The 22,074-nt window shown below is 37.0% G+C and overlaps 1 protein-coding gene across 1 annotated transcript in view; it reads left to right on the top strand.

Moving 5' to 3' along the window:
• The window catches only part of LOC150096684 (tetratricopeptide repeat protein 39B-like), a 300,955-nt gene that overhangs the window by 268,765 nt on the left and 10,116 nt on the right, over positions 1–22,074 (top strand). The window contains exon 16 of the mRNA XM_090408472.1: positions 1,366–1,482. Within this exon, the coding sequence (XP_090264598.1) occupies positions 1,366–1,482 (117 nt within the window). The remainder of the gene's footprint in view (positions 1–1,365; positions 1,483–22,074) is intronic.

Below are 22,074 nucleotides of genomic sequence, written 5' to 3'. Positions count from 1 at the left end.
CTAAAAGTCTAAAGTCCTGTGAAGGGGACACCCTCTGTGAGTGCTGTTGGTTAAACTTAGCTGTTTGACAGGAGGCCTAAGAATTAAAGTTTCCCAATTTTCTTGGGGAGTTTAACACAATCATATTTATTAAGATTAGAATCAGCAGATTTCTTAAACCAGAACTCCATCCAACAGATCTAAGACTCTTGACCCTGTTGGAAGTTTTTTCCCCCCACTTGGTTAGACTATAATAAATTTAGTTTAATCCTTTATCCAAGTGTAAGCAAACAGAGTTTGCGCCTGAAGTATCTTCAGGACTGAGGCAACTCGTGGTAAAGGTGGACCAAGCTCGCATCACTACTTGTCTTAGTATTTCCCATAATGTAAAGCACATATCACCACCGCTGGGTGTGGCTCCCACTGATGAGACCTCAATAAAGGTCAAAACCGGTCTGGGTAGTAGCCCTTCCCTTAATGCATAGCATTATACATGTCCGAAAGGAGATGTGCTTTACATTATGGGAAATACTAAGACAAGTAGTGATGAGAGCTTGGTCCACCTTTACCACGAATTGCCTCAGTCCTGAAGATACTTCAGGCGCAAACTCTATTTGCTTACACTTGGATAAAGGACTAAACTAAATTTATTATACTCTTGACCCTCATGTGCACTCTCTTACATATTGCCTAAGATTGTTGTCTCTTAAAGAACTCAAATTCATTCTCCTTATTCCGTGATGCTATCTCTTCATTCTGATCAATATTGCATAATTGAAATCATCCATAATGATTTCCCTTCACTTGCTCACTAAGCCAAGTTCTGTATACATTTCTTTCTCTCCACTTTCCCTTATAGCAACCAAATAACTCATTCTGTGAACCTCACCTCACACCATACTACTTCAAAACCACTGCTACTTTTTGACCCTTGTATCTGAACTTTGTGGGGGGACATAATTGCTCCACTGTCATCAGCTGCACTTCCCCTTCCTTTCTTGCCCTTTCTGTTCTCACAAAAAAAACATATCCTTCCATTTCTATTCTTATCAAGATATCATTCTCATCCAGTCATGTTTCATTTATTCCAACTATATTTAGACAAATAAACTTTAATCAATGCCACAGTTTCATCTCCCTTATTTCTTGATACTCCTGGCATTCATAAATAACCATAACTGTTCATTTCTTGGTACATGTCCAGCCCAAGGAACTTGAACAGAACTGGTTATGTACAGAAATATTGTGCCTATGGACTTTAGTTAGGACATTTGAGTAATTTGTTATAGTGAATTTGTTGTAATGTTTGCTGTATTGAGAGTTAACTGTAGTATATTAATTTATTTATTATATTATTAATTATTATTTAAATATTCTTTTGTTTAGCGAAAAGAGAATAAAAGAGGATATCTATGTTGTGCCTTTTGCTATGGCTGAATTGGGCTTTATGATGATGGAACAAGGGTCTACTTCTGAAGCTAAAGAGTGGTTAGAACCTGCCAGGTCATAAATATATTATAATTGTTATTATATAAAATATATTTAAATACATGTATGTAAAAACATTTCAAAATAGTGGATTACACAATTACTAGCTGCACTTGAGACTTAAGCTGAAACTAATAGTAATTATAACTGTAAGTCAGTCGTGTGTTTTGATATTTCTTCTATACCCTTTGCTAGGGAGACAAAAGCTTTAGCCTTCTTTTTAGGTGCATTTCACAAAATGTTTGCTACCTATTAGATTTGTTTTTTCTGTCCAATTGTATATAAAACTCCACTCTGGCTGGATGGAATTTTTTCAAATTTATCATTTAGATCTTTACTAGAATATATAAAACAGATTTAATCTTTTAAGTGAGATAAGTTTTGGTATCAAAACAATGCAAAATGAAACAAACAACTGCTTTTGCTGGGTGAAATTGAATGAAATTTTGGGATCTCTACTAAAATTTGTAGAATAATTTCAGTATTTAGTGTCAGTAATTTTTAGTATCAGAATTAGGTAATGATTTGAAAGTATGCAAAATTATATATTACGATTCCAGTGGGAGTCGACTTATTTTGTCACTGTTTCACAGTGATATTGGGACAGGAAAAAAAAGTCATAATAAGAGAATTTCACAATGAGGACCAGTTTTTGTTTTTTAATAAAAATTATCTAAATGTTGCTATTATAAAGGTACACTAAATAACTTGTAGTAAAGAATATGTAAAAAAAAAAAAAAAAAAAATCTATTGTGGCCTTTTTTTTTAAAGATTTTTTTTTCAAGAAAATATGTTTGTTAAAATCAATACAGCTATAAATTACACTTTTATTCAAAAAAGAAAGAACAAAAGGAAAGAAAAAAATGAAAATTGAAATGAAAAAAATTACTTACTTTGATGTAATAATGAGATATCCAATGTCCAATTATATTGGTGATATTATACTAGAAGAAACTGATCAGGCTTATTAATCTTGGAGTTTTAGTAGATGGAATGTGCTTGGGAGATATAGCAAAATTAAACCCTTTGGCTAATATATTTTGCTCTATTTGAGAGAGAATATGCAAAGAAAGATTACTTTTTTTTTTTATCTACTGGTAACGTTGTTTATTGTTTCACTTTTTCTTTCATGAGATGGGTAAATTTTTTTCTTTTAATGTTAACATCTTTTTTTTTTTATTGCTTTAACTAAGGTGAGTCTGTCTATTGCATTCCAAATATGTTGGAAGGCATAGTGCTAAATGCAAATGGCAGTCATATAGATTTTTGTCTATTTTTGCTAAAAAAAAATCGAATATTGGATATTCTTTCTCGTGGAAGTGCTAGAGAGCTCTATTATGAATATATGTTAAATTTCTTAGTTCCAAATTGATTTTTCATTCTTAGAAACTTATATTGTTCTGCACATTTTAAGAAATTTCAGTTTGTTGAGAAATATTTTCTGCTTAATACACAGTTTTTCATTGCAACTCATGAAATAAAGACTCACCATGAGCACTTATTAAGTTAAAGTTTCCTTGGAATAAAGTATCCATGCTTTTGTGTCTGGCAAATACCATGTGCAACTTTTTTTAAAGAAATTATTATTTAATTACTAGTTTAAAAAAAAAAAAAAACAGATTTCTGAATTTCTTTTTCTTCTTTATCATCTGGTTCTATCTCTGGCCATTTCTATCATCTTTCGATAATTGTGATTGTTCCTTCGAAGACTGTAGCCAAGTTCTTTTTGGTCTGTCTCTTGATCATCTTCCTTCAATTATTATTATTATTACGTGACACCTCCAAGGAGTCCAAAGACTCATTAAGGGAGTGCACCTACTCTACAACTCTCTGTCTTCACCACTCAATCCACCAACTACAGTGAACTTGTATCCTCTGCACCGATGCCATCTACTGCCCACCACCACTAGTATTTTCACAGACAATAATGAACATCTAAGCTCACACGGGAGAGCAGATATGCTAACCTAACCACTCGGCTAGCCAGGCTGGCTGTTATTTTTCCAAAGGTTCCATTCAAGACTGTATTGGGTAACATTTCAAAGGACATTCTCTGGATGTGTCCAAACCATCTTAATTTGCTGTTTAAGAATTATAGCTATGATATCTTTTCTATAGTTTCATTCATGTTTGACTTACTCGTTTGTTTTGTGTTCTGATCGCAAGTCTTATTTATTTTTTGTAAGCATTTCATTTTGAATAATGTGATTTTCTGTATTTCTTTCTGATTGAGTGGTCGTGCCTTGGCTCCATATCTTACTGTAGTTATAATAATGATTTTATAGTATTTTAGTTTGAGGCTTTTGGAAATACTGTTATTTTTCCATATTTTGTGTAATTTATTCATATTAGACCATCCTTTGTATTTCTATTTTGTCGAGGTTGTTAGTAATGAGACTGCTAAGATATGTAAATTGCTTTAATGTAAATATGTAAATGATTTTTTAAGTGTATTGAATTTTTTTCCTCATCTCTTCCTATTTTCATTGTTTTAGTTTTGCTTAGATTTATTTTCATTCCAAAATTTTTGCACTCTTCATTTTTTTTTTTTCCAATTGTGCTTTAGATTTTGCAAGAATAATAATATGGTCTACATATTTAATATGGTTGATATTCATGCCATTTATTTGTAGACCTGGTTTTTCAGCTGTGGATTTGCATATTTCTTAGAGATAGATAGTAAATAAATTTGATTAGAGTGGAAAACTTGCATGATGTCTTTTTCTACTTTGATTTTGTTTGTTTTTATTTTATTAAATTTGACAGTTACTTTGGTATCTTTATAATAATTCACAATAAAAGATTTGTAGTTCTGAATCTAACATCATAGATTTTAAGATGTTCATCATTTTGTTCCTGTTAGTGGAATCAAATATTTGTTTGAAGTCAATAAAACTTCATTATTTAGGTAAATTGTATGTCCAGTACTTTTCAGGCAGAAATCTTCACATGCATTATTCAAAATAGAATCCAGAATAGAAATTAATGAATGAGACAATAGGAGAAGACTAAGCAGGCTTCAGACCTGGAAGGTCTACTATAAAAATATGGTCTATAGTAGACCTATTGTCTCATTCATTAAAGTCTAGATTCTTTTGAATAATGCATGTGAAGATTTCTGAATTAACACTGCTATTATTCACATTAAAATATTGCAAAAAAACCAGAGGATTCCATTAGAGAAAACATTTACCAATCTTATGAAGGGAAACATGTGACAAGCTGTAGAATAAGCTGAGTGAGATATCGTAGTTTTTGACTTGAGCCATTAAACACATGCAGAATTTTTGACTTTGACTGCTCTTGCACAATTGTTGGAGAACCAGGGCTTGGATTTTGAGGGGAGCATAGAATAAAAGCATTCATTCCTTCAAGAATAATTTTGGTTAATGTTTTTTTTTTTCGACCACTATTTGTTTACGAATGTCCTAGTAAATGAACTTGTGACTCTCATAGACAATCTATTTCCTCAAGACATCGCTCAGCTTTATAGACATTGTCTAAATTTCAATTTTTTCAAGTGGAACGGAAAGATCTATAAACAATTGTCAGGCCTTGCAGTGGGAAGTCCTCTAACTCCTCCATGCACAGACTTATTTATGGAAAAGTTGGAAAAAGATATCTTGTCACACACGGATCCAAAACCATCAGTATGGTAGAGATATGTCGATGACATATAGAAACATAGTGAGGCAGAATTACATGATTTCCTAACTTCCATTAACTCGTTTCACAAAAAAATCAAGTTCACCTTAGAACTTGAAAATGAAAAAAATTTCCTTTTTTTAGACATATTAATCAAAAAACAAATGGATAATAGCATTGGTCTAGATATATATCGCAAACCAACTCACACAGACCATTACCTGCATTTTGCCTCTTTACACCATATTTCACAAAAGTTAAGCATTATACACATGCTAAAAAAACAGAGCAGTGTGTATCATAAGAGATGACAGTTTTAACAGACGAATTAGATCTTATCCTCAAAACATTAACAAACAATGGTTACCTGAAAAATTAAAAAGGATTCTTTGCCCCACCCCTCCCAATAGCAAACCCAAGAAACTCATTACAGGACTTCTGTTTCTATTCCTTTTGCTGGCACAGTTTCACAAAGAATTGCCAACCTGCCAAGGCCTCACGACATCCGAGTTGCTTTCAAACAAATAAAGACTGTTCGCAGTATGTTATGGTCACCAAAAGACAAGATTGATTTCGACAAACATCCTGGAGTTTACAACATCAGTGTTCTTGCGGATTGAATTACATATGACAAACTTCTAGAAGTTTAGAAATAAGAAAAAAAGGAGCATATCAGAGACATTAACAACAGAGAAGACAATTCTGGTTTAGCTTTCCATTTTTCCAACACAAACCACAATAGTGAATGGGATAAAAGTACTATGCCATACATAGAAGATGACTACATCTCCTGCTCAATAAAAGGAGCTGCAGTAGTGATCCTTTCAAGAGGTAGCTAAACAGAAACCAAGGGATGATCCTTGGTGACATCTGGAAATCACTCATAAGATTGCTCAGCACATCAGAGTTCAACTTCACAGCCAATTATAGGACGCACCTGCTAAACAATGACTGACCAACCTAATATACTCGCTCCATGTGTTCGTGTAATGGTTTATATGAATTTGATATTTTTCATCCTTCGGTTATGTATAAGTTGTAATTTAAGCTTGTTTTTGTTCTTTAAGCTGTTTTGTATAGAGTTATCTTGCCCAGACGAAGCCACCAGATAGGTGACAAAACTAGTAGGCTAACATTCTGTATCAAAATCTCCAACCTATTAAACCCAGTTTATATTATCTTACAATAATTTTGGTTATTAGATCAGAGCAGACTAGGATCAGATGAATGGAAGCAATAATCAGAAATCTTGAAGATCATCCCAATTTGACACTGCTGTAATGCCATAAGACATGAGGCTGAGATTGTTTGGGAGAAATGATCTATAGAAAAGGAAATGTGGACAAGTTAATGGTCAAACATGTCAAAGATCTTCTAGAAATATGGTAGGTTGGTGAACAATTTGTGTTGAATCATTACTTCCAAACAGTTCATCTTCTTTTCTGATTTGGTCTGTAAAGTTGGATAAGGGAAGTCAGTTCAAATTGAGGAATGCTGAAATCACTGAGGAATATTATCTCTCTGTTAGGATATTAATATTGTATATGACTATATGATCAACTTACAGAAATAAATAGTGAAATAGGTATTCACAAAAGTCATCAGAGTTAAGAGATTGATAGAGGGTATTATTAGAAGTTAGGGAAAGGGATGTGGAATCTTTCTTGTAAAAGATCATACGGGACTGGCATTGAAGTCTACAAGGTTGTCCTTACCCCATTGAAATATAGGGGTTCAGGACATTGACCGACTGAACTTTGGTTTGATAAAGAAATTTTGTGCTAAAGCAGACAGAAAAAAAAAGGGGGGGTGATTTGGGGTTTTGCAATGTCTGACATGGGATGTCAGTTCTGATGACTGCACAAGTGTCACCCTTGTGGTGAAAAGAACTGTGTAACTGTGTAATTTGTGCAGTTGAGGTGGATAGTGTTAGTTGCTTTTGTCAGCTGGGATTCTATTAGGAATATTAATTCTGATTTAAATCAGATAAATGAATGTAGGTGGTGATGCACATAGTTTATATTGCTATTAAGGCCACAAATGTTGAAGTGGACATGGAACTTCTTTTGGTAGGAATTAATGTTGGTTCTTTTTTTATTATTATTATTTTATGTTATTTTATTTGGGTTGGATTTTATTTTATTTTTTTTATTTTTTATGTGTGAGAGAATTTTTATAATCTGCACTAAAATTGTGTTTTGTTGGGTTGTAATCAATCATATTTGGGGAGGGAGGATTAGATAATAAGGAACAGAAGCATGCAATAAGAGATGGCAGGCTTGCACACATACTGCCAACACAGTGGGAACCCTGTCTCCTGTTAACATGCAGCCTTGACAGTTCCCTCTGAAAACCACTGTACTTGGTCTCCCTCCAGTCATGAACTGGCAAAATTAAGTGGTAGCAGGATTTATCACCACTAGCTGATTTTGAAGCCTCTGAAATTGTTATTGTCCTGCATGGCTTACTACTGCCCTCTTGAAAGAGGGGAGGGACAGAAACTGGAACTCCCTTTCTCTAGCAACCAAATATGCTGCAAGCCGACAAAGTGGTAATCTTTCACTGCATGATAAAAGACTATTATGTAGTTGTCTAGTCAGCATTTCCTCCAACTAGGGAAGATATGTGTTTGTTGTGCAATGCTTGCTGAGTACACTTGTGTGGAAACAAGGTATACCATAGAAAGGTGGAGATGACTTGAATGTGAGAGGGCCATATATTGGTCATCAGCAGCAGCTCTTTATTAGAGTTTTGAGCTGAAAAGTGGCATTAATACTTCAAAAAAAAAATGCATATAAGGATTACGGTAAAAGGAAGGATGAAGCTGAGCTGTAGAACATTTTTTATGTTCTTTAATAATTAGGTACTGATAACGTTAATTTGAAAATATGGTAATGTGGGCATTATAAAAAAAAAATAATTTGCATGGAAAGAAATTTCAAAAGAAAAACTTATTTTCATAATTTCCCTTTTTTAAAAAAAAACAAAAAAAAAAGATTATTATTATTATTATCTGAACCCTACAAGAAGTCAAGGACTCGTTGAGGGATGCTATACATCACCCTGCCAGTTGTCATACTTTCCCTTAAACTCATTCACACTAGATGCACTCCCTACCTCTAAAGACAAACTGTTCCACTCACTGCTCTGAGAGAAAAAATGTATCTTTTACCCCTTTCTTAACTGCAAACAAACTTTACTATGGATGCCTCCTGTGTTCTCTCCCTACCTTTCACATAACGAAAAATTTCATTAAATGTTATCCTGTAACACCCATTCAGAAGTTTGTAGACCTCATATCATATCACCCCCTCTTTCTCCTGTTAACTAGAATCTACAGTCTACATACTTGCAATCTTCCATCATAATCCTGGTGTAATCTTTGTCACTTTTCTTTGCATCTTTTTCACAGCTCCTTGGAACTCATTCACACTAGATTCACTCACTGCCTCTAAAGACGAATCACTACCTCCAAGAGACCAAATCTGTGCACAGTAGTCCAGGTGTGGTCTTATCAAGGCATCGTAAAATGGAAAAATGACTTACTTATCATTACATGTCAAGGTCTGCTTCAACATTGCAATTATCCTCTGAGTTATATTTGCAATTTTTGCTATGTGACCTTTGAACTTCAAATTCCTATCCACCATTTGGCAGGTACAAATGATTTGAAAGGAAACAAAAAGGTTATGAGTGAGGGTGTGAAGAAATTGCTTGAGGTAGCAAAAGAGAAGAGTGAGAGAGTTAGGTATGGTAAGTCTGTTGCCGCAGTATGACAATGAAGAGTATAGAAGGAGGGCCAATGACTAATTGCTAATGACTTTATGCGTGAATTATGTTTGATGAGTAGTGTGGAATTTGTGGATGTGTGAAATGAGTTCGATGGGCGAAAGGATTTATATAAAATAGATGGTTTACATTTGAATGGATTGGTGTACGGAGACATAAAAAGGTGTTGAATGTAGTGGAAGTGAATGTGCAGAATCGGGCAAAACTAGAGTTATTATGGGGAGGGAGGTAGATACGCAGATTTTAGGGAGACAGTTGAGTATGTGAATGTGTGTAATATGCCCAAACGAGTAGGAAAGACCACGAATCAGAATGGTATAATTAGTATAAGGCATCAAAATAGGAATGGGACAAATTGGCTTCTGCAATTCATGTATATAAATGCCAGAAGTATTAGTAACAAGAAGGAAGAATTTTTGGCCTTGATTGGCACTTCCAGACCACATGTTATTGGCATTAGTGAAACATGGCTGACAGAAGATGACACAGCTAGTGGGATTGAATATGTGAGGGGTATAGTGTGTTCAGGAGTGACAGGGAGAATAAAATGGGGGAAGGAGTGTTATTGATGATAGCTGATGAGCTACAGCCAAGAAGAATAGAAGTGGAACTGCAGGATAGAGAAAAGAGCACATTTTATGCTATTTGGTGTATGATTGAAACTAGCAGAACTAAATGTACAGTTAGGTGCTGCTATAGACCAGGTGATGGAATAGATGGTGGAGATAGTATGCATAAGCAAATAAAAGAAATGAGTGGAAGGAGGGTAATTATTATGGGAGATTTCAACTATAGTAACATTGATTGGAAGGAGGAGAGGACACATGGGAGGAAGGAATTGGATTTTATGCGGTTATTAAGGGATAACTATCTGCGACAGCATGTAATGGAAAATACTAGGCTCAGAGAGTGCTTAACCTGGTAATTGCATCTGAGAATTTGGCTGTAATGAATATGACCACGTTTCCACCAATTGGTGAGAGTAATCATAGAGTGTCTTGATTTGGGAGGTGGCTAAAAGTGTGGAATTTACAATTAAGACAGGGTACATGTGGAATTATTGGGCTGGTAAGTATGACAAGCTTAGGAGATTGATTGGTTCAGTGCCATGCCATGTACAACCGCAAGGGCTAGAAGTTGATAGTGCATGAGAGGCGGTTAAGAAGTGTCTGCATGAAGCAGTGGCTGACTGTATAACTACAGTCCGAATAATAAATCAAGTAGGGATTAAATGGATGAATAACACCATTAAGCTTGAGCTGCATAAAAAGAAACAACTATGGAGGGAATTTAAGGAGAAAGGTGACCGACAGGCACATGAACAGTATAAAGCGCAGGCCAGAAGAGTAACGAGTGTGGTAAGAAAAGCAAAAAAGGATTACGAAAGAACATTGGCCATGCAGGCTAAAGAGAATCCTAAACAGTTTTTTGATATGCTGCAAGTAAAAGAAAAAATGTATATGGCAGAATGATTTTAAAGAATGCTGATGGTAGGCAGGTAACCGAATCAGTTGATATAGTTGAATTACTGAGCGAGCACTTTGCAAGAATATATCTTCCAGGTGGTGACATTGCAGAAATGAATGAACCAATAGATTATACATGAATTGTGGTGAATGAAGTGGAGGTAAGTAGTCTATTGCAAAACCTCAATGTCAATACATCTGTGGGATTGGATGGTATACCAGCTCGTGTCGTACATAAAGCAGCTAAAGAATTGTCAGTACCCTTGACCATTTTGTTTAATTTGAGTCTCGGATCTGGGTTAATCCCGAGGGGAAAATAGTTCCACTGCATAATGGAGGTTCCAGGACTGCTGTTGTAAATTACCGACTGATTAGCATATCAGGAATCATTGTCAAGGTCTTGGAATTTCATTCTCATCCTGTTTATTCTTCAAACTCTAGGGATATGTTCAGATACTGCCTTATTTAAGCACTTTTTCAAAGATTCCCATGCATTGCTGATATTTTTCCCATTCAGTAACTGATACCATCAGACCAGAGATAGTATTCTGCTAAGTTAATCATAATTTCCAGCTTTGTAGTTCAGCATGTATGTAACTTGTCCTAACTGGAACATCACCATAATTAGCTACCTCCCTGGAAAGTGCAGCATGATCACTGTCACCAACTGGTAATAAAAGTCATATTCTTAACAGAGACTCCCTCTGACATTATGAACAAATCTAACACTCTTTGACCTAGAGTTCCTTCTTTTGCATGCTGCTTGAGAAAGTTGTCTCACAAGAACTCAGTAAATTCTTCTTCTTTCTTTTAATGAGATTTTTCATGATATAAATTTATTTTATTCAGTCAAGTTAACTGTAAGGGTCAATTTAGCACCCATCAGGGTAAATTTTCACTGCACTTCATCGTCCCCCTGCAACTGAACCACTAGGTCTCTAGCAACACCCCACCATATATTTCATCCTGTTAGCCTCCACCTCACACCAGATAGCCTCAAACTCACTGCTACATGGGACATTATTACCATTATTGTTTTCATGTGTTTCTACCCTAACTGAACTTAAGTCATCTGATATCATTACTAGCACTCCCCTCCCTCCTCTCCTATCTCTTCTTTCATTCCTAAAAATACTATACCCTTTATGCTTAATCCCAGTTATAATATTTGATTGTAATAATTCCACTATTGCCAACAATCTTAGCTGAACCAATTATTCTTATCCGGCTGAACTGGATAAGAATAATTGGTTTACAGTGATTCTACTGGACCTTGCCAAGGCCTTTGACAGGATACCACATGGAACTCTAATCAGTAAACTGGAACAGATGGGGATGGATATAGGGTTGGTGAGATGGATAGGAGGGTGGTTCATGGAGAGATACCAGAGAGTGGTTTATTCAGGAGTGGAGTCCAAAAGACAGCTTGTGACTAGTGGTGTGCTGCAGGGTTCTGTTCTTGGACCACTACTTTTCAATTTGTTCATTAACGATATAGGAAAGGATCTGAGAGGAAGTGTTCACTTGTTTGCTGATGATGCAAAGTTGGGTAGAGCAATTGTGAGTGCACAGGATGTCAAAATTTTGCAGGATGATTTGGATAGTTTGGAGGACTGGGCTAGGGAAAATGGATGTCAAATTAATGTGGCAAAGTGTAAGGTTATGCATTTTGGAGTGAAAAGATTAGCAGCAGTATCACCCATGATCACATTGGTGGAACCGTACTCCAGGAGATTGATGAGGCCAGGGATTTGGGAGTGTTGGTGAATAGGGAGTTGAAGTTTAGGGGGCACATTGCAAAAGTGGCTAAATCAGCTCATCAAATCACTTGGTTGCTGAAAAATACTTTAACAAGCAGAGACAAACAAGTTATTGTTCCTCTATATCGAGCCTTGGTAAGACCCCATCTAGACTGCTGTGTCCAGATATGGGCACCAGGGTTTCTTCTTGATGGGGAGGAGGTGGAGAGGATCCAGAGACGAGTGACCAAGATGATAGCAGGTCTGTGGAATGAACCTTATGAAAACAGGTTGAAGATTTGTGGGTTGCAAAAATTGGTTGATAGGCAGAAAAGGGGTGATATGATTGAGACATTCAAATTACTGAAGGGTTTCTATAGGATTAATCCAGAAGATATTTTTGAGAATAGGACTGGTGGTGGGAGTACAAGGGGCCATACATGGAAGCTGGGCAAGAATGTGGTTAGCAGGGGTGTTAGAGCTAGGTATTTTACTTTGAGAGTGGTGAATGAGTGGAATAAGCTGCCAGAGTCTGTTGTGGGTGCTATGACCGTGAATGAGTTCAAGGCAAGGTATGATAGATACTGTGTGAATGTCGAATAATTGTTCTTGACATGATGTTAGGGCCTCCCTCGATGAGTCTGTTGACTCCTTGGAGCTGCCCGAAATAATAATAATAATAATAATAATCCCTAGTCTCATCAGTTTCTTATAACATAAACCTGCTAATATAATATGCCATTGGAAACCTCATCACTCCAAAGTGCATAACTTTACACTTGCTATCATTAAACTGATAGCCATTTTAATTTACCCAAATTTCCAACAAATCACCTTGATTGCCATGCCTAACTTTACATCCACAGCAAACAATTGTACATTTCCTGTTATTATTATTTGTTTATTTAGTGTATGATGATACAATGGCCATGAGGCCCTTTTTTACAGGCCCAACTTAATCCCTCCCCCTCCAGTTTTATCCAGGCTCAGGACTGGCTTAGCTAACGAATCATCTTACCTATGGCTGGGTATTAGGTATTCCTGACTGTAATTTGTGTGTGTTCACGGGGCCGGTTTGCCTGTTCTGGTGGATAAAAACCCCCAGAAAACTCAGTATAGTTTTTTCACCCAGTTTCTCTGTGAAAAAACTATACTGACTGAGCTATGGGGGCTCATTTCCTGTTAGACTCTTCTTAATGTCATTAATGTATAGATTGAACAACGGTAGCCCAAGGACTGAACCGTGGGGTACATTATTGGTCACCTTAAATCTAGCAGATGCAAATCCACCGTATACCAATTTTTGATATCTGTCGACCATCCACTTATAACATGACCTTCCTTTAGTGAACTCGTGCTGTTCCTTGCAGAGTATAACTTGTCTGTGTACCCATTTTTATTTGTGAGTTCTTACCAACTTCTTTAAAATCTTTACCACTATAGCCCAAAACCTGATAGGTCAGTAGTTGCACACACACACACACACACACACACACACACACACACACACACACACACACACACACACAGGCTTTTGCACCACCCTCGTACAATGGAACTATCATACATTCCTGTAGTATCTTTACTGAGCTGACGCAAGTTATACAAACATGTGAAAAGTCTAGTCAATTTGGCTGAACATACCTTTAGCATATGTGCTGATATTCCATCTGCCTGTATTGTCAAATTCTTATCCAGGCTATGCAACAGCTCTTCAACCTCATTCTCATGCATCTCTAACTGTTCACCTAATGTACTAATAGCCTTATACATCATGTTACACCCAGTTGATAAATCTTAGCATAGTGAGCACTCATTAATTGAACAATTTCATTAGCTTCTGATACTAGAGTATCATCTTCATTCAGTAAAGTTATTCTTTCACATTCATTCTTTCTTTTACTTGTGGCATAACAATAAAATTCTTTTGGATTACCTTTAACCTGCATGGAGTATGAAAAGAAATTGGCACATAGCCAATTTCTTATTACTACAATTTAGCTTTCTGCAAAATACTTGTTACTCTTCTGGCTTGCACTTTATATATTTTATAACTCCTACTCACCACTCTTATTCTCATGATATATCTTTCACATAATTTTTTTCTTATGGATCTCTTGTTTAATAAGGTTGCACATCCATTTCATTCTCATCCTGTTTATTCTTCAAACTCTAGGGATATGTTCAGATACTGCCTTATTTAAGCACTTTTTCAAAGATTCCCATGCATTGCTGATATTTTTCCCATTCAGTAACTGATACCATCAGACCAGAGATAGTATTCTGCTAAGTTAATCATAATTTCCAGCTTTGTAGTTCAGCATGTATGTAACTTGTCCTAACTGGAACATCACCATAATTAGCTACCTCCCTGGAAAGTGCAGCATGATCACTGTCACCAACTGGTAATAAAACAGTCATATTCTTAACAGAGACTCCCTCTGACATTATGAACAAATCTAACACTCTTTGACCTAGAGTTCCTTCTTTTGCATGCTGCTTGAGAAAGTTGTCTCACAAGAACTCAGTAAATTCTTCTTCTTTCTTTTAATGAGATTTTTCATGATATAAATTTATTTTATTCAGTCAAGTTAACTGTAAGGGTCAATTTAGCACCCATCAGGGTAAATTTTCACTGCACTTCATCGTCCCCCTGCAACTGAACCACTAGGTCTCTAGCAACACCCCACCATATATTTCATCCTGTTAGCCTCCACCTCACACCAGATAGCCTCAAACTCACTGCTACATGGGACATTATTACCATTATTGTTTTCATGTGTTTCTACCCTAACTGAACTTAAGTCATCTGATATCATTACTAGCACTCCCCTCCCTCCTCTCCTATCTCTTCTTTCATTCCTAAAAATACTATACCCTTTATGCTTAATCCCAGTTATAATATTTGATTGTAATAATTCCACTATTGCCAACAATCTTAGCTGAACCAATTATTCTTATCCGGCTGAACTGGATAAGAATAATTGGTTTACAGTGATTCTACTGGACCTTGCCAAGGCCTTTGACAGGATACCACATGGAACTCTAATCAGTAAACTGGAACAGATGGGGATGGATATAGGGTTGGTGAGATGGATAGGAGGGTGGTTCATGGAGAGATACCAGAGAGTGGTTTATTCAGGAGTGGAGTCCAAAAGACAGCTTGTGACTAGTGGTGTGCTGCAGGGTTCTGTTCTTGGACCACTACTTTTCAATTTGTTCATTAACGATATAGGAAAGGATCTGAGAGGAAGTGTTCACTTGTTTGCTGATGATGCAAAGTTGGGTAGAGCAATTGTGAGTGCACAGGATGTCAAAATTTTGCAGGATGATTTGGATAGTTTGGAGGACTGGGCTAGGGAAAATGGATGTCAAATTAATGTGGCAAAGTGTAAGGTTATGCATTTTGGAGTGAAAAGATTAGCAGCAGTATCACCCATGATCACATTGGTGGAACCGTACTCCAGGAGATTGATGAGGCCAGGGATTTGGGAGTGTTGGTGAATAGGGAGTTGAAGTTTAGGGGGCACATTGCAAAAGTGGCTAAATCAGCTCATCAAATCACTTGGTTGCTGAAAAATACTTTAACAAGCAGAGACAAACAAGTTATTGTTCCTCTATATCGAGCCTTGGTAAGACCCCATCTAGACTGCTGTGTCCAGATATGGGCACCAGGGTTTCTTCTTGATGGGGAGGAGGTGGAGAGGATCCAGAGACGAGTGACCAAGATGATAGCAGGTCTGTGGAATGAACCTTATGAAAACAGGTTGAAGATTTGTGGGTTGCAAAAATTGGTTGATAGGCAGAAAAGGGGTGATATGATTGAGACATTCAAATTACTGAAGGGTTTCTATAGGATTAATCCAGAAGATATTTTTGAGAATAGGACTGGTGGTGGGAGTACAAGGGGCCATACATGGAAGCTGGGCAAGAATGTGGTTAGCAGGGGTGTTAGAGCTAGGTATTTTACTTTGAGAGTGGTGAATGAGTGGAATAAGCTGCCAGAGTCTGTTGTGGGTGCTATGACCGTGAATGAGTTCAAGGCAAGGTATGATAGATACTGTGTGAATGTCGAATAATTGTTCTTGACATGATGTTAGGGCCTCCCTCGATGAGTCTGTTGACTCCTTGGAGCTGCCCGAAATAATAATAATAATAATAATAATCCCTAGTCTCATCAGTTTCTTATAACATAAACCTGCTAATATAATATGCCATTGGAAACCTCATCACTCCAAAGTGCATAACTTTACACTTGCTATCATTAAACTGATAGCCATTTTAATTTACCCAAATTTCCAACAAATCACCTTGATTGCCATGCCTAACTTTACATCCACAGCAAACAATTGTACATTTCCTGTTATTATTATTTGTTTATTTAGTGTATGATGATACAATGGCCATGAGGCCCTTTTTTACAGGCCCAACTTAATCCCTCCCCCTCCAGTTTTATCCAGGCTCAGGACTGGCTTAGCTAACGAATCATCTTACCTATGGCTGGGTATTAGGTATTCCTGACTGTAATTTGTGTGTGTTCACGGGGCCGGTTTGCCTGTTCTGGTGGATAAAAACCCCCAGAAAACTCAGTATAGTTTTTTCACCCAGTTTCTCTGTGAAAAAACTATACTGACTGAGCTATGGGGGCTCATTTCCTGTTAGACTCTTCTTAATGTCATTAATGTATAGATTGAACAACGGTAGCCCAAGGACTGAACCGTGGGGTACATTATTGGTCACCTTAAATCTAGCAGATGCAAATCCACCGTATACCAATTTTTGATATCTGTCGACCATCCACTTATAACATGACCTTCCTTTAGTGAACTCGTGCTGTTCCTTGCAGAGTATAACTTGTCTGTGTACCCATTTTTATTTGTGAGTTCTTACCAACTTCTTTAAAATCTTTACCACTATAGCCCAAAACCTGATAGGTCAGTAGTTGCACACACACACACACACACACACACACACACACACACACACACACACACACACACACACACACACACACACACACACACACACACACACACAGGCTTTTGCACCACCCTCGTACAATGGAACTATCATACATTCCTGTAGTATCTTTACTGAGCTGACGCAAGTTATACAAACATGTGAAAAGTCTAGTCAATTTGGCTGAACATACCTTTAGCATATGTGCTGATATTCCATCTGCCTGTATTGTCAAATTCTTATCCAGGCTATGCAACAGCTCTTCAACCTCATTCTCATGCATCTCTAACTGTTCACCTAATGTACTAATAGCCTTATACATCATGTTACACCCAGTTGATAAATCTTAGCATAGTGAGCACTCATTAATTGAACAATTTCATTAGCTTCTGATACTAGAGTATCATCTTCATTCAGTAAAGTTATTCTTTCACATTCATTCTTTCTTTTACTTGTGGCATAACAATAAAATTCTTTTGGATTACCTTTAACCTGCATGGAGTATGAAAAGAAATTGGCACATAGCCAATTTCTTATTACTACAATTTAGCTTTCTGCAAAATACTTGTTACTCTTCTGGCTTGCACTTTATATATTTTATAACTCCTACTCACCACTCTTATTCTCATGATATATCTTTCACATAATTTTTTTCTTATGGATCTCTTGTTTAATAAGGTTGCACATCCATTTCATTCTCATCCTGTTTATTCTTCAAACTCTAGGGATATGTTCAGATACTGCCTTATTTAAGCACTTTTTCAAAGATTCCCATGCATTGCTGATATTTTTCCCATTCAGTAACTGATACCATCAGACCAGAGATAGTATTCTGCTAAGTTAATCATAATTTCCAGCTTTGTAGTTCAGCATGTATGTAACTTGTCCTAACTGGAACATCACCATAATTAGCTACCTCCCTGGAAAGTGCAGCATGATCACTGTCACCAACTGGTAATAAAAGTCATATTCTTAACAGAGACTCCCTCTGACATTATGAACAAATCTAACACTCTTTGACCTAGAGTTCCTTCTTTTGCATGCTGCTTGAGAAAGTTGTCTCACAAGAACTCAGTAAATTCTTCTTCTTTCTTTTAATGAGATTTTTCATGATATAAATTTATTTTATTCAGTCAAGTTAACTGTAAGGGTCAATTTAGCACCCATCAGGGTAAATTTTCACTGCACTTCATCGTCCCCCTGCAACTGAACCACTAGGTCTCTAGCAACACCCCACCATATATTTCATCCTGTTAGCCTCCACCTCACACCAGATAGCCTCAAACTCACTGCTACATGGGACATTATTACCATTATTGTTTTCATGTGTTTCTACCCTAACTGAACTTAAGTCATCTGATATCATTACTAGCACTCCCCTCCCTCCTCTCCTATCTCTTCTTTCATTCCTAAAAATACTATACCCTTTATGCTTAATCCCAGTTATAATATTTGATTGTAATAATTCCACTATTGCCAACAATCTTAGCTGAACCAATTATTCTTATCCGGCTGAACTGGATAAGAATAATTGGTTTACAGTGATTCTACTGGACCTTGCCAAGGCCTTTGACAGGATACCACATGGAACTCTAATCAGTAAACTGGAACAGATGGGGATGGATATAGGGTTGGTGAGATGGATAGGAGGGTGGTTCATGGAGAGATACCAGAGAGTGGTTTATTCAGGAGTGGAGTCCAAAAGACAGCTTGTGACTAGTGGTGTGCTGCAGGGTTCTGTTCTTGGACCACTACTTTTCAATTTGTTCATTAACGATATAGGAAAGGATCTGAGAGGAAGTGTTCACTTGTTTGCTGATGATGCAAAGTTGGGTAGAGCAATTGTGAGTGCACAGGATGTCAAAATTTTGCAGGATGATTTGGATAGTTTGGAGGACTGGGCTAGGGAAAATGGATGTCAAATTAATGTGGCAAAGTGTAAGGTTATGCATTTTGGAGTGAAAAGATTAGCAGCAGTATCACCCATGATCACATTGGTGGAACCGTACTCCAGGAGATTGATGAGGCCAGGGATTTGGGAGTGTTGGTGAATAGGGAGTTGAAGTTTAGGGGGCACATTGCAAAAGTGGCTAAATCAGCTCATCAAATCACTTGGTTGCTGAAAAATACTTTAACAAGCAGAGACAAACAAGTTATTGTTCCTCTATATCGAGCCTTGGTAAGACCCCATCTAGACTGCTGTGTCCAGATATGGGCACCAGGGTTTCTTCTTGATGGGGAGGAGGTGGAGAGGATCCAGAGACGAGTGACCAAGATGATAGCAGGTCTGTGGAATGAACCTTATGAAAACAGGTTGAAGATTTGTGGGTTGCAAAAATTGGTTGATAGGCAGAAAAGGGGTGATATGATTGAGACATTCAAATTACTGAAGGGTTTCTATAGGATTAATCCAGAAGATATTTTTGAGAATAGGACTGGTGGTGGGAGTACAAGGGGCCATACATGGAAGCTGGGCAAGAATGTGGTTAGCAGGGGTGTTAGAGCTAGGTATTTTACTTTGAGAGTGGTGAATGAGTGGAATAAGCTGCCAGAGTCTGTTGTGGGTGCTATGACCGTGAATGAGTTCAAGGCAAGGTATGATAGATACTGTGTGAATGTCGAATAATTGTTCTTGACATGATGTTAGGGCCTCCCTCGATGAGTCTGTTGACTCCTTGGAGCTGCCCGAAATAATAATAATAATAATAATAATCCCTAGTCTCATCAGTTTCTTATAACATAAACCTGCTAATATAATATGCCATTGGAAACCTCATCACTCCAAAGTGCATAACTTTACACTTGCTATCATTAAACTGATAGCCATTTTAATTTACCCAAATTTCCAACAAATCACCTTGATTGCCATGCCTAACTTTACATCCACAGCAAACAATTGTACATTTCCTGTTATTATTATTTGTTTATTTAGTGTATGATGATACAATGGCCATGAGGCCCTTTTTTACAGGCCCAACTTAATCCCTCCCCCTCCAGTTTTATCCAGGCTCAGGACTGGCTTAGCTAACGAATCATCTTACCTATGGCTGGGTATTAGGTATTCCTGACTGTAATTTGTGTGTGTTCACGGGGCCGGTTTGCCTGTTCTGGTGGATAAAAACCCCCAGAAAACTCAGTATAGTTTTTTCACCCAGTTTCTCTGTGAAAAAACTATACTGACTGAGCTATGGGGGCTCATTTCCTGTTAGACTCTTCTTAATGTCATTAATGTATAGATTGAACAACGGTAGCCCAAGGACTGAACCGTGGGGTACATTATTGGTCACCTTAAATCTAGCAGATGCAAATCCACCGTATACCAATTTTTGATATCTGTCGACCATCCACTTATAACATGACCTTCCTTTAGTGAACTCGTGCTGTTCCTTGCAGAGTATAACTTGTCTGTGTACCCATTTTTATTTGTGAGTTCTTACCAACTTCTTTAAAATCTTTACCACTATAGCCCAAAACCTGATAGGTCAGTAGTTGCACACACACACACACACACACACACACACACACACACACACACACACACACACACACACACACACACACACACACACACAGGCTTTTGCACCACCCTCGTACAATGGAACTATCATACATTCCTGTAGTATCTTTACTGAGCTGACGCAAGTTATACAAACATGTGAAAAGTCTAGTCAATTTGGCTGAACATACCTTTAGCATATGTGCTGATATTCCATCTGCCTGTATTGTCAAATTCTTATCCAGGCTATGCAACAGCTCTTCAACCTCATTCTCATGCATCTCTAACTGTTCACCTAATGTACTAATAGCCTTATACATCATGTTACACCCAGTTGATAAATCTTAGCATAGTGAGCACTCATTAATTGAACAATTTCATTAGCTTCTGATACTAGAGTATCATCTTCATTCAGTAAAGTTATTCTTTCACATTCATTCTTTCTTTTACTTGTGGCATAACAATAAAATTCTTTTGGATTACCTTTAACCTGCATGGAGTATGAAAAGAAATTGGCACATAGCCAATTTCTTATTACTACAATTTAGCTTTCTGCAAAATACTTGTTACTCTTCTGGCTTGCACTTTATATATTTTATAACTCCTACTCACCACTCTTATTCTCATGATATATCTTTCACATAATTTTTTTCTTATGGATCTCTTGTTTAATAAGGTTGCACATCCATTTCATTCTCATCCTGTTTATTCTTCAAACTCTAGGGATATGTTCAGATACTGCCTTATTTAAGCACTTTTTCAAAGATTCCCATGCATTGCTGATATTTTTCCCATTCAGTAACTGATACCATCAGACCAGAGATAGTATTCTGCTAAGTTAATCATAATTTCCAGCTTTGTAGTTCAGCATGTATGTAACTTGTCCTAACTGGAACATCACCATAATTAGCTACCTCCCTGGAAAGTGCAGCATGATCACTGTCACCAACTGGTAATAAAACAGTCATATTCTTAACAGAGACTCCCTCTGACATTATGAACAAATCTAACACTCTTTGACCTAGAGTTCCTTCTTTTGCATGCTGCTTGAGAAAGTTGTCTCACAAGAACTCAGTAAATTCTTCTTCTTTCTTTTAATGAGATTTTTCATGATATAAATTTATTTTATTCAGTCAAGTTAACTGTAAGGGTCAATTTAGCACCCATCAGGGTAAATTTTCACTGCACTTCATCGTCCCCCTGCAACTGAACCACTAGGTCTCTAGCAACACCCCACCATATATTTCATCCTGTTAGCCTCCACCTCACACCAGATAGCCTCAAACTCACTGCTACATGGGACATTATTACCATTATTGTTTTCATGTGTTTCTACCCTAACTGAACTTAAGTCATCTGATATCATTACTAGCACTCCCCTCCCTCCTCTCCTATCTCTTCTTTCATTCCTAAAAATACTATACCCTTTATGCTTAATCCCAGTTATAATATTTGATTGTAATAATTCCACTATTGCCAACAATCTTAGGCCACAATGTATATTCAATAAAGC

This window comes from Typopeltis vanoorti, chromosome 18 (assembly GCF_054136105.1).
Source record: "Typopeltis vanoorti isolate ZY-2024b chromosome 18, IOZ_Tvanoo_1.0, whole genome shotgun sequence".
NCBI classification, from domain to species: Eukaryota; Metazoa; Arthropoda; class Arachnida; order Uropygi; family Thelyphonidae; genus Typopeltis; species Typopeltis vanoorti.
Note: the sequence above shows the minus strand (reverse complement) of the source record. Positions and strands in the feature narration are given on the sequence as shown.